At 40.0% G+C, this 13,930-nt stretch overlaps 1 protein-coding gene across 1 annotated transcript; it reads right to left on the bottom strand.

Annotated features, from left to right (window-relative positions):
- Positions 1-9,543: 9,543 nt before the first annotated feature.
- Positions 9,544-10,485, bottom strand: LOC120035322 (olfactory receptor 4S1-like). The gene has a single exon (XM_038982106.1). It carries the CDS (start codon positions 10,483-10,485, stop codon positions 9,544-9,546), a length of 942 nt encoding a protein of 313 aa, XP_038838034.1.
- Between the last annotated feature and the right edge of the window lie 3,445 nt (positions 10,486-13,930).

A 13,930-nucleotide genomic window follows, 5' to 3' on the forward strand; every position in this document is an offset into this window, starting at 1 on the left:
GAGTGTTTTCTATCCAATAATAATAATAATATGCATATTGTACGAGCAAGAATTGAGTAGGAAGCCGTTTAATCTGTAGTGCAAATTATGCTAATGCGAAACAGCACCCCCTATATTCGCAAGAAATTAAGAGAGTTTATTCGGAAGACAGAAGCTCTATAAACACTCCTCCGTGGTGCCCCAGGTTATTAATGAGTTAATTGTTGCATGGTTTAATTCAATCACGTAATGAATTAAACGTTAGGTAATCAATTTGAGAAAATAGCCTGTCATCTCATTTAATCAGTCAGAGACACAACAGTCTGTACGCTAAACATTAGTGTGACCTTTTCTGTCCTGATTGTTAGATTTTTGTGATGTTGACTTGTTGCTTATAGTGACAATAATGAATGGGAGTGAGGATGGTGAAAATCAGACATCTAAAACATTTGCTAATTTGTGAAATATTGTAATTTACTTTTTATTCACTTTCTGAATAACTTGATTCGGACTCATCTGCCTGTCAGGCCTACTCTCACACTAGGAACCTCCACGCAGATTAAGTTTAAGCCATGCCAAACAGCTCCATGCCACCAGGACCTGGATACACACAACGAGGGACGTTTCTTTTGCACATTTGTGGCCTGCTGGAGGTCATTTTGCAGGGCTCTGGCAGTGCACCTCCTTGCACAAAGGCGGAGGTAGCGGTCCTGCTGCTGGGATGTTGCCCTCCTACGGCCTCCTCCACGTCTCCTGATGTACTGGCCTGTCTCCTGGTAGCGCCTCCATGCTCTGGACACTACGCTGACAGACACAGCAAACCTTTTTGCCACAGCTCGCATTGATGTGCCGTCCTGGATGAACTGCACTACCTGAGCCACTTGTGTCGGTTGTAGACTCCGTCTCATGCTACCACTAGAGTGAAAGCACCGCCAGCATTCAAAAGTGACCAAAACATCAGCCAGGAAGCATAGGAACTGAGAAGTGGTCTGTGGTCACCACCTGCAGAACCATTCCTTTATTGGGGGTGTCTTGCTAATTGCCTATAATTTCCACCTTTTGTCTATTCCATTTGCACAACAGCATGTGAAATTTATTGTCAATCAGTGTTGCTTCCTAAGTGGACAGTTTGATTTCACAGAAGTGTGATTGACTTGGAGTTACATTGTGTTGTTTAAGTGTTCCCTTTATTTTTTTGAGGAGTGTATATATATATATATATATATATATATACACACAGTACCGTTCAAAGGTTTGGGGTAATATCTACATAGGCGTACAGAGGCCCATTATCAGCAACCATCACTCCTATGTTCCAATGGACGTTGTGTAAGCTAATCCAAGTTTAGCATTTTAAAAGGCTAATTGATCATTAGAAAACCCTTTTGAAATTATGTTAGCACAGCTGAAAACTGTTGTCCTGATTAAAGAAGCAATAACACTGGCCTTCTTTAGACTAGTTGTGTATGTGGAGCATCAGCATTTGTGGGTTCAATAAGAGGCTCAATATGGCCAGAAGCAAAGAACTTTCAATTGAAACTCGTCAGTCTATTCTTGTTCTGAGAAATTAAGGCTATTCCATGTGAGAAATTGCCAAGAAACTGAAGATCTAGTACAACGCTGTCTACTACTCCCTTCACAGAACAGCGCAAACTGGCTCTAACCAGAATAGAATGAGGAGTGGGAGGCCCCGGTGCACAACTGAGCAAGAGGACAAGAACATTTGTGTCTAGTTTGAGAAACAGACACCTCACAAGTCCTCATCTGGCAGCTTCATTAAATAGTACGAGTCTCAACGTCAACAGTGAAGAGGCAACTTCGGGATGCTGGCCTTCTACGCAGATTTGCAAAGAAAAAGCCATATCTCAGACTGGCCAATAAAAATAAAAGATTAAGATAGGCAAAAGGACACAGACACCAGACAGAGGAACTCTGCCTAGAAGCTATTGAAGCTGCCAGTTGAGGACTTGTGAGACGTCTCTTTCTCTGCTGCAGAGGATAAGTTCATTAGAGTTGCCAGCCTCAGAAATTGCAGCCCAAATAAATGCTTCACAGCGTTCAAGTAACAGACATCTCAACATCAACTGTTCAGAGGAGTGCGTGAATCAGGCCTTCATGGTCAAATTGCTGCAAAGAAACCACAACTAAAGGACACCAATAATAAGAAGAGACTTGCTTGAGCCAAGAAACACGAGCAATGGACATTAGACCGGAGGAAATGTGTCCTTTTTGTCTGGAGTCCAAATTAGAATTTTTGTCTTTGTGAGACACGATGTGGGTGAACGGATGATCTCCGCATGTGTATTTCCCACTGTAAAACATGGAGGAGGAGGTGTTATGGTGTGCGGGTGCTTTGCTGGTGACACTGTCTGTGATTTATTTAGAATAAAAGACATACTTAACCAGCATGGTGACCACAGCATTCTGCAGTGATACGCCATCCAAACTGGTTTGGGCTTAGTGGTACTATCATTTGTTTTCCAACAGGACAATGACCCAACACACCTCCAGGCTGTGTAAGGGCTATTTTACCAAGAAGAGTGATGGAGTGCTGCATCAGGTGACCTGGCCTCCACAATCCAACGACCTCAACCAAATTGAGATGGCTTGGGATGAGTCGGCCCGCAGAGTGAAGGAAAAGCAGCCAACAAGTGCTCAGCATATGTGGGAACTTCTTCAAGACTGTTGGAAAAGCATTCCAGGTGAAGCTGGTTGAGAGAATGCCAAGAGTGTGCAAAGCTGTCATCAAGGCAAAGGGTGGTTATTTGAATAATCTAAATTATAAAATATATTTTGATTTGTTTAACACTTCTTTGGTTACTACATGATTTCATATGTGTTATTTCATAATTTTGATGTCTACTATTATTCTACAATGTAGAATTTCTTTTTAATAATGAAAAACCCTTGAATGAGTAGGTGTTCTAAAACTTTTGACCAGTAGGGTATATTATTTTTGTTTATCTTTTATTTGATGCACTTTGAGATTATTGTTGTAGAATGAAAAGCATTTCAAAAATGTAATACATTATTATGATTATTATACTTGAAAAAAACTTACTGAAATTGATAGATACAGCAGCTTCTGAAAAAACTAAGTATGTAACACTGAATAAACTGATGTAAATGTGGAAAAGGTAAGCCCACATGTCACCATTACATCCATCCCTAATGGAAAATAGGCCTGTACAGTACAGACAAGCTTGGGGATTGTTTGACATTTTGAGAGAGAAATTAAGGGAAATACTGTAGCATGAAAACAAACTACATTCTGTCTGAGATCTGGATGCATGTCATGTTTTCTGAGGGCCAACTGTTCAATGTAACATGATATCTGTGTGCCAGCTATCTGACAGATGACTAGCTTAGGTATTCCTCAGAAATGTTGAGTCATACCAGAAAGAAAACTACCTGGGACATAAGAGTAACATGTTGCCTAATTTGGATAGCTTATTCTGTCCTCACAAAATCCAGATAATTCATTCATAATGACAAATATACTGTATATACTGTATTTTGTTCTTATTGAGAAGTCGGAGGACCAGATACCCATTTTTAAATGTACATTTATGTCATTTTAGCAGACGCTCTTGTCCATAGTGACTTACAGTTAGTGCATTCACCTTAAGATAGCTAGGTGGGACAACCACATACCGATCTTGTTTTTCCAGGGTTACTGTAAGATATGTTTGACCCACAGAATAAAATAATACAGCAAGGGTAATGATGATGGATTGCATCTATAAAACTCATTGGTCATGTACTCTATCCATCCTGTAAAAAACTTTTGGAGTTCTGTCAATGAAAATGATGTGCGAAACATACCAAATGGTACCCTATTCCCTATATTGATCAGAGGTCTCTGGTCAAAGGTTGTGCACTATATAGGGAATAGAGTGCCATTTGGGAGACACACTTCTGTCATCGCCTCTGGGTTGATAGGCTCTGAAAGTGTTCTGTAAGCCTTGGGAAGCCCAGAGTGTCAATAACAGTCCTCATTTTTACCTGAGCAGGAAAGGCTCTGGGTCTAGTTTTTAGACCATAGCTAGGACTCGGGGTCCTGAGTTATTCTCTAGTTTTCCCTGGTTAGATCATATGGTCAGGATAAACTACAGTGCCCTAACTAGGTATGTAGCCTGGGTACCGGTCTGTTTGTGCTAACATTCCACTCCTTGTCTTTCCAGACATGACAAGGAGTTGGAATGACAGCACAAACAGATCTTGGACCGAGCTACCAACAATAACCTCTCCTCAGACTGTTGTGTTGCAACCCTCATTCAGACTGAAGCTAACAAGGTAGCCCCTCAACAGTACCCAGATACCTGCCTGTGGTTGGGAACAAGAACAAGGGACGGATTCTCCATGAAAGTGTATTTTAGTGCAGGACTATACTTAATCTGGGTCCGGGAAACCGTCCATTTGTCAGAGGCTTTGGATTGGTTTCAATTAACTTTTTCTTTATTGTACATGGTGCACAATACATGGCACCCAAACTCCTGCTTAACAGATAATGAGAGAGCTGATAGCATTGCTTGCCCAGCCCATTGGGGATGTTACATACTTATTCTACATTGTAGAGTACCAGACTAGAGGGTCCCCACACATACATTGTTTTAACAGGATCATAGACCACTAACACAGCCTGTTCATAACATTAAGGATGTGTATTCTTCTGATGTGCTTTACTATCCTTCCAAACTACTATTTTTATTTAGGAATGTCACTGTGGCCATGTGTAACAGTGTTGCTTCCGTCCCTCACCTTGCCCCAACCTGGGCTTTAACCAGGGACTATCTGAACACATCGACAACCGAAATGGCCTGTCCTTGGTGTATTCTTTTTCATCAATGCCATCATTATCTCCCTGAGTTTGCGACTGCAATTTTGTGGTAATGTTATAGACAGAGTGTATTGTGAAAACTACTTGCCTGTTCAAATATTACACAAAAATATAATATGGGGTCTTGCAACTGTGCTTTCTTTGGCTATTCCTCTAAATATGTTAAGTCTTTTACAGAAAGCATTTAACCTCTCTGGGATATGTGGGACTCTTGAGTCCCACTTGGCCAAAAGCCAGGGAAAATGCAGAGCGCCAAATTCAAATAAAATGATATAAAAATCAAACTTTCATTAAATCACACATGTAAGATACGAAATTACAGCTACACTCGTTGTGAATCCAGCCAACATGTCAGATTTCAAAAAGGCTTTTCGGCGAAAGCATAATATGCTATTATCTGATGATAGCACAACAGTAAACAAAGAGAGTGTAGCATATTTCAACCCTGCAGGGGCAACACAAAACGCAGAAATAAAATATAAATCATGCCTTACCTTTGATGAGCTTCTTTTGTTGGCACTCCAATATGTCCCATAAACATCACAAATGGTCCTTTTGTTCAATTAATTCCGTCCATATATATCCAAAATGTCCATTTATTTGGCGCGTTTGATCCAGAAAAAAACAGCTTCCAATTTGCGCAACGTCACTACAAAATAGCTCAAAAGTTACGTGTAAACTTTGCCAAAACATTTCAAACTACTTTTGTAATACAACTTTAGGTATTTTTAAACGTTAATAATCGATCAAATTGAAGACGGGTCTATCTGTTTTCAATACAGGAGGACAACAAACTAACGCTTCTTTTCTAGTCTTGCGCAACTCTCAAACAGTACACATAACGTTACACTGATTCAAGATGGCCATACTTCTTCATTGCACAAAGGAATAACCTCAACCAATTTCCAAAGACTGGTGACATCCAGTGGAAGCGGTAGGAACTGCAAACAAGTCCCTTAGAAATCTAGTATCCCAATGAAAAGTCATTGAACTAAAAAAAAAAATCTGAATGGTTAGTCCTCTGGGTTTTGCCTGCTACATAAGTTCTGTTATATTCGCAGACATGATTCAAACAGTTTTAGAAACTTCAGAGTGTTTTCTATCCAAATCTACTAATAATATGCATATCTTATATTCTGGTGATGAGTAGAAGGAAGTTGAAATTGGGCACGCTATTTAAGTGAAAATGCTGCCCCCTATCCTAGAGAAGTTAACACCTGTACACCACATAGAACCTCTTTGCTGAACTTCTTCTTTGGCTGGTTATTTGTGATTCTACAAAGCAGATATGAAACTGCAGATCTTCCACCTATACTTCACACTATTTTATTTGTTAATTTTCTGATATGTCCACCACTTTTCAATCCTATTATGTATGGCATTAGGATTGTTAAAATCAGGCAGGCTGGTAAAAAGGTACGAGGCCTTAACCCTGAAACATAACATGATTGTTTATTTTTGTAATATTGAATTATGTGTTTTTTACGTTGTTATAATTGACTATACAAATACGTGGCCCAAAGATAATTTTTAAAAAGCATGAAGTTTGTAATGTATTGTCACTGAGAATGTTTTTTGTCATATTAGGTATCTGATCTTTATAATTCGCCAATTAAGTATGATGTTCCTCTAGGCTCTTTTCTATGAAAGTTCTGGTTTTCTACAGTTTTCAGAATTGGGCTGAACAATTATATTCTGCTGGCAAAAATGTGTCATTAGGACGTTCCCGGAACGTGGTCGCCTAAAGTGGGCAGGACATTGTGTCATTGTCACCTGGAGGTTTTAGTTCCCAGTTTATCCCGGGGGCTTCCCTGATTACTTTTTAGATTTTGTTTTATTTTCTATTTATTTCATTTTTTCGATAGTATCTCTTCAGTTTGTTTTGTTCAGCTTGGAAATAACAGGGTAAATACTGAAGAGAAAATATCCAATCAGGATTTTTCTTTGTTGGTCTCTGGGTAAAAAAAATCTAGGTAGCTCAGCCAGCCATTGCCTATGTCTTCAGAAGCTGGGTAACCGAAAGGTCGCTGATTCGAGCCGGTAAGGTATAAAGTTGTGCAACTGACTTGGTATCCCCTTTCCCTGCCATTCAACTGTGTTAGAGCGGGATTGTGGAATGAACGAACCACATTTTGACCTGCAATGGGTGGAACCATTAAAAAAAAAAGAAATGACGTGTCTAGGCACATCACTACTGAGAGCGCAAGAGCAAATAATCAGTGGCCGAACCGGGATCTGTACTGAACGTCCTCTTATCGTCCCGAGGTTAACGTCATGTTTTAAAGTTCCTAAAATGTTCTCAATGTCAGTGGGATAACGTCTCGCTCAAACCCTTAAAGCAATGTTTCCCAAACGTGGTCCTGTGGACCACAAGGGTTGACACAGTTGATTCAAATAATGAACTAATTAATCATCAAGCTTTGATTATTTGAATCTTATTTGAATCCCCCCTCTTCCCCCTCAGACAATCCTGTAGCCAGATGTGGAGGTCCTGGAATGGCGTGGTTACACGTGGTCTACGGTTGTGAGGCCGGTTGGACGTACTACCAAACTCTCTAAAACAACTACTTTGGGTAGAGAAATTAACATTATATTCTCTGGCAACAGTTCTGGTGGATATTCCGGCAGTCAGCATGCCAATTGCACGCTCCCTCAAAACATGAGACATCTGTGGCACTGCATTGTGTGACAAAACTGCACATTTTAGATTGGCCATTTATTGTCCTGTGGCACTGCATTGTGTGACAAAACTGCACATTTTAGAGTGGCCAAGGTGCACCTGTGTAATGATCATGCTTTTTAATCAGCTTCTTGCTACACCTGTCAGATGGATTGGTTATCTTGGAAAAGGAGAAATGCTCACTAACAGGGATGTAGACACATTTGTTCACAAAATGAGAGAAATAAGCTTTTTGTGTGTATGGACATTTTCTGGGATCTTTTATTTCAGCTAATGAAACATGGGTCCAACACTTCACATGTTGCCTTTTTATATTTTTGTTTTGTGTACTTATTTCAGTGTAATAATGAATGGGGGTGAGGTTTGTGAAAATCAGACATGTCAAACCTTTTATTCACTTGCTGATCTCCATTGGCTACCTGTCTCTCAAATAAATTAGTTAAAAATTCTCCTAATTTACTAGGCTCTTAACGGCATCGAACCAGCCTACCTGTCAGACCTACTCTCCCCTATGAACCTCCACGCACCCTAAGTTCCAGCAATGCCAAACTGCTCCATGCCCCCAGGACCTGGCTCCCAACAGCAGTTGGGAACACGACTAAGGGCTGGAATACAGGACCCAGATTAAGACTGGTCCTAGAATAAAATATATTCTCAATGGAGAATCTCCATTGACAGTGTGTTTTAGTCTAGGAGTAGACTTAATCTTGGTCCAGGCAACCGTCCCTTTGTCAGAGGCTTTGGATTGGTTTCACTGAACTATTTATTTGTTGTACATGGTGTACAATACATGGAAAACAAACTCCTGCTAAAATGTTAGAGAGTGTAGCCTGCCCAGTCCATTGGTGATGAGGTGGTAGGTAGCCTAGCGGTCAAGAGCAAGGTTCACAAGTGAATTTATTTCTCTCCCAATTTTAGCTTCCATAAACTAAATTAGCCTTTGCTTAGCAAACACAATAGAGGGAAGATAACACAAAACAGTGAACACAATCAAACAAAAACAGGTTTCAGTGCAGGTGGAGGGAAAGCATCTTGGCATCAACCTCAACTTAAATCATAATTTCATCCAAGCAATACTTCTCTTAGCAAAACCTAGGCTTAGCTCTTAGCTCTGCCACAGCTTCAAACTAAAATGTCTGCTTCAACAACGTAGTTTCCCTCTCACCTGAACCTTCCCCTGGGTCTCAGTTCCTATGTCCAGTGTCTGTGTTCTTTTGCCCAACTTAATATTTTCTTTTTATTGGCCAGTTTGAGATATGGCTTTTTCTTTGCAATTTTGCATAGAAGGCCAGCATCCCGAAGTCGCTTCTTCACTGTTGACGTTGAGACTGGTGTTTTGTGGGTACTATTTAATGAAGCTGTCAGTTGAGGACTTGTGAGGCTACAATCGTCATTTACAACATTAACAATGTCTACACTGTATTTCTGATCAATTTGATGTTATTTTAATGGACCAAAAATTTGCTTTTCTTTCAAAAACAAGGAAATGTCTAAGTGACCCCAAAGTTTTGAACGGTAGTGTACATACAAAAATTCCTCACTTTGTGGGATTATTTTTCATGTACAGATTTTGGGCGGAGAAAATCCTCTCGCATGGAACAACAGGGAGCTAATCACAGTTCTCAATTAATCAATTAGCAAGCACTAGATTAGGAGTACATGGGCTAAAACGTGCAATGTAATCAATGGGCATTTGTCTCACCTGTGACATATACACAGCTAATTTCACTTAATTGGTCAGGGTAAGAAGATGACTCCATGAAGCCAACGCTCTATCTCAGTCATTAAAACAACAAATAAGTGGGCCAAGGTTATTGCACATCATGTCCTTGAAAAAAATTTCTGACGAAGGCCATTGATGGATCAAATATCATGATTTTAATATTTCAATAAATAAAGTACCACGTGTTTAATTGTGAACGAGTTGCACATTTTCCTTCCTAATTTCCATTAAAAAGAACATATGTAAATGGTCAAGCTTTATGTAAAATAGATCAACAAGAAAGATATGTTGATACACACTACAGTACATCACCACAATAAATTAGGTCAAGGCAGCAACTTTACGTTTAAACATCTGTCCAACTCTATTCCGAATCCGAGTGAGTTTCATCCCGTATATGATAGGGTTCACCAGAGGAGGCACAACTAGGAACTCCACCGCCATGATATTCCTCAGGGCCAGCAGGCTGGTGTTGCTGCCGTAGCGAGCGTACATCACATCGAAGGTGAGGGATATGGTGAAGTTAGTCAGGGTGATCAGATGAGGCAGACAGGTCTGCATGAACTTCTTCCTCTCCGCCCGGGAACGCAAAGAGGCTTTGATGATGTTCACATAGGAAATCAGGATGAGTATCATTTGAGAGATGTGAGAAAAAGTGGCAATGAAGCCGTAAAGGTTGTTCAGAGTGGTGTCAGCACATGAGAGCTTCACGACCGCCCAGTTTGAGCAGTAGAGTTTATCGATGTCGAGGCCACAGAGGGGTAATTTAGCTGTTATTCCCATCCCGAAGCCACTTTCTAGCCATGAGAAAATCCACGTAAGAAGAAGCAGTGTCCACACTTTTCGAGTAGTCATGATAGAGTGGTATTGTAACGGCTTACAGATGGCAACATACCTGTCATATGCCATCACTGTCAAGCTGGTGAATTCACAGAAAGCATAGGAGTAGATTACCAATATCTGGGTCATGCACCCAGGGTATGTTATCACATGAGAGTCAAATAAAAGGTCATAAAGTATCTTTGGGTAGAAAGCTGAAGCGCCATAGATACCATTAATACACAGATTACAGAGAAATAAATACATAGGGTCATGCAACATTTTCTCCAGAAAAATGGTAACGATCAGTATCAGATTCACAAAAATGGTGAAGATGTATAGGATGAGAGTAAATGAGAAGTAGATGTGTTTGTTTGTCTGTGTCACGTTCAGTCCATGCAGCACAAACACTATCTCCTGGGAGGAGTTGAACTCTATTGTCATTGACAGCAGGCACACATGGCTGGTGTACACAGGACCTGAGAATGTTCAGTTTATCCAAGTTTTGATGGTTGGTCTAGAATTTTTATTTTTATTATATTCTAACAGTAACTGACAACCATACAGCAGTCTGTCAGCCTCTCAACAATGATATCTCTCCTTTAAACAGTGTCGTTGGCATTCAGAGGTTGAATATTATTTTGATTGCAGAACAACCCTAAACCACCCAGCTTCAGCACCCACCTAGAGTACAGTAAAATGCAGTGAGCATACAGTCTGGCGTTCAACATATATCACATTCTGGTGTGCATGAAGCATTATAAATATTTCTTAATCTTCACAAATCTTAATTTAACTAAAAGTTAAAAAAATATTGAACTGAATTAGATGATTAATCAAACAAAGTAATTTCAAAGTCTTCAAAGTTCCCCTTGAAAGATAATAATTGATTATCATTCGTATGGTTGATCAATGATAAAAACAACAAATCAAGTTCTCCTTGAAGATGATCATTCGTATGGTCTGTGTATTTGTATGGTCTCTGTATCTCTGTACTGAGGGCCAGAGCAGAACACCTCCACCTGAGCAGACCAGATCATACCTACAGTAGGTATGACACTTCTCCACTCTCCGCACCACACCTTTATGGGGCAGTATCTGAGTATCTCAACTGCCATAGCAACGTGTGAGATGTATGGAGTGATAGACAGGTGAACCCCTCAGACACACACTGCTCACTCTGGAGGTTACCTTCCTAATGAGACCACGTCTATAAGATCGATTATGAGATGAGATATGAGATCAATTCCAAAACAGTATTTTGTTCATGTAGCACGGTAATATTGTTCAAGATCATATTAACGCTTTCCAACAATTTCAATGTTTTCAAAGTTGTTCAAGTTTATTTGCCACCTTACTTCATTTTGAACAGAACTTGTTTAGAGCATGGCCAAACTCCTACAGATGTCGGATCGCAATTTGTTCTTTCTTGTCGAGGAGAATTTTCCTGCACATCAGGAAATAAAAATGAGCCTCATGATTTAGATAGATTCAGTGAAAACCCACAGTTCTCGTTCTCTCCATGTGGGGGTAGTCAACACAGCACCAAATAGGTTACATTTGTACTTGTACTCATTAGCCTTTTCACGTGTGAGTTTCAAATATCTCTAACGGTTGTCCCAGCGTGAGTTTATTCATGAGCGTGATGCCAGAGTGCACAATCACATTCCAAAATGTGATTGTTATGCAACAGGACAGTTAACCCGTGCTGCCCTCAAACCACGGCATGCTAATTACCTATAGGCTATATTTCAACTTGTCAATTTCTAATTATTTTCTAACAAGGTTGATTTTCTAACAACAGTTTGAACTGAGGTGTGTTCTGCCACATCATTAATACACATATGAAGTAGCTAATTTCACAGTTGCGGACAATTTATGTTTTTAGGCTTTACAAACTTCTCTCTTCATCGAGAGCCCAAGCACTTCCCCAGATCAAGTATGAAGACATAACGCATCTCTAGTCGGGCCTTGCACAAACTTTTTCCGCCTGGTTCATTTTCTGGCTGGCGCCCGATATGCCTTCATTGTTGTTTTCCTTAGCTACAAATAATAACTTTGGACATGTGTGCGTTCCTATTAAAGTAAGTGCCATATTTTCTGTATATCTTGTTGTCGTTTTTACTGTAGCATACCGTATGCATGTATGGAGCATAATTTATTTACTGTTTTATTCACGTTTTCAAATTCTGGTGACAAATCATGCATTCTGATTCTTGCATAGATTGTAATGCACACATATGTGTGTAAAATACTTTTTTGAAAGTTATGCTGATTATAATGAGCTAATGCTAAGCTATTTGCCAGCTATGTGTGGCGCCATGTTTGTTGACATCATACAATGCATTCTGGTTGTCACGTAAGCGTCTGTCAGACCAAAGACGTTATAAAAAATGATGTCAAGGGATAGTTCACTCGACTGACTTATGGTGCTTTCAAGACAACTGGGAAAATACGAGGTCAAATCATGACGTCAGTGGTCTTCAGGTCTGAAAGTCGGAGCTCTAGAAAGAGGCATGAGTTCCCGAGTTGGAATTCCAAGCTGGATGACCGTTCAAAAAGATTTTCACAGTCGGAACTCTCTTTCTTCCCAAGTTCTCAGTTGTCTTGAACGCACTAAAGTCTGAGATTTCTGAGTTCTCAGTGGTTTTGAACGCCGCATCAGATTGTAACTATTGTACATCAGGGTTGCCAGCTCAGACCCCCCTTCCAGGGGTTTTATTTTTATTTTGCGTATTAACTTCTCCTGTATTTGCCCCTCATTTATTGATAATTCCTCCATCATAGTAATATTTCCTGCATCATATCCCCCACGATACCTTCCGCCATTTATACCCCCCATGGACTTGAAAACCCTCCCACAAATGAAATGAATCCCCCAAAATGGTTTCATCCCTGTTTAGCTTTCACACGACGGTTAGGCTAGGCAGTAGGCTTGTATTTAGTGTGAGGATCTATGATAACATTTTATTTGCTTTGTGATTTGTCAAAAACGGTAAATGACTTGTCAAGTCATGTGCTCCGGTTCTTGTATACACTGTAACAAGTACATCGAAGATTTGTATTGTGTTGAAAAGTGGCCAAACTAAGTTAAAATTCTTCAGGCAATGGGCACATCCATCTTTGACTTTGACTTTGTCTTATAGTGAATGGTATTCTGGAATTAGGGAGTTTTCGTTTGTCAAACATAAAGAAGCATGCCTGCCATCATAAAGAATTTAGCTGCTGTTAGCTTAGCTGACACGCAACTCTTTTCTAAACAACATTACATTTCTCCCTTGTGCTCCCCAGAGATGTTTTGTGCCAGTGTTCCACAACATCCCGCAAATGTGGAGACTTTGTTAGATTCAGTGCTCTGATGGGTAATTATGTTTCTATAATCAGCCAAACCTACTATACTTTATGACCAAGTTATTCACATTTCCATATTTCCAGCCCATAGACATCCCACTGGCACAGATGTCAGTTCAACATCTAGATTTTGATTTACATTTGGTTGAGTTGTCAACTAACGTCAATTCAAAGTGAAATCAACAAACATTTCACAATATCATTGGATTTAGGTTAAAAGTTGGGTGAAATGACTACATTCCCTTACGTTGATGTCTTTTTTCAAATCCAATCAGTTTTTCACCCTAATTCAACATCATCACATTTCATTTGGGGGTTGGCATTAAGTTGGAAACAATGTTGATTCAACCAGTTTTTGACCAGTGGGATGTAGCAAAGCCTGTAACAAGCCTGTAACAAAGCCTGTAACATTGAGCGAGTTGGAGAGGCTCACTGCCACTTTATACAACAGTTCTGTGAGAGCTTTGCAAGATTGTATGGAAAACGGTATTCCACACCAAATATGCACCTCCATGGCCAATGTGTTTCGGACTATGGC

Source organism: Salvelinus namaycush, unplaced genomic scaffold, assembly GCF_016432855.1.
Source record: "Salvelinus namaycush isolate Seneca unplaced genomic scaffold, SaNama_1.0 Scaffold1026, whole genome shotgun sequence".
Lineage (NCBI taxonomy): Eukaryota > Metazoa > Chordata > Actinopteri > Salmoniformes > Salmonidae > Salvelinus > Salvelinus namaycush.

Excerpts from the sequence above, each read along its gene's own strand:
- LOC120035322 (XM_038982106.1), bottom strand. The coding sequence starts at position 10,485 with ATGACAATAGAGTTCAACTCCTCCCAGGAGATAGTGTTTGTGCTGCAT.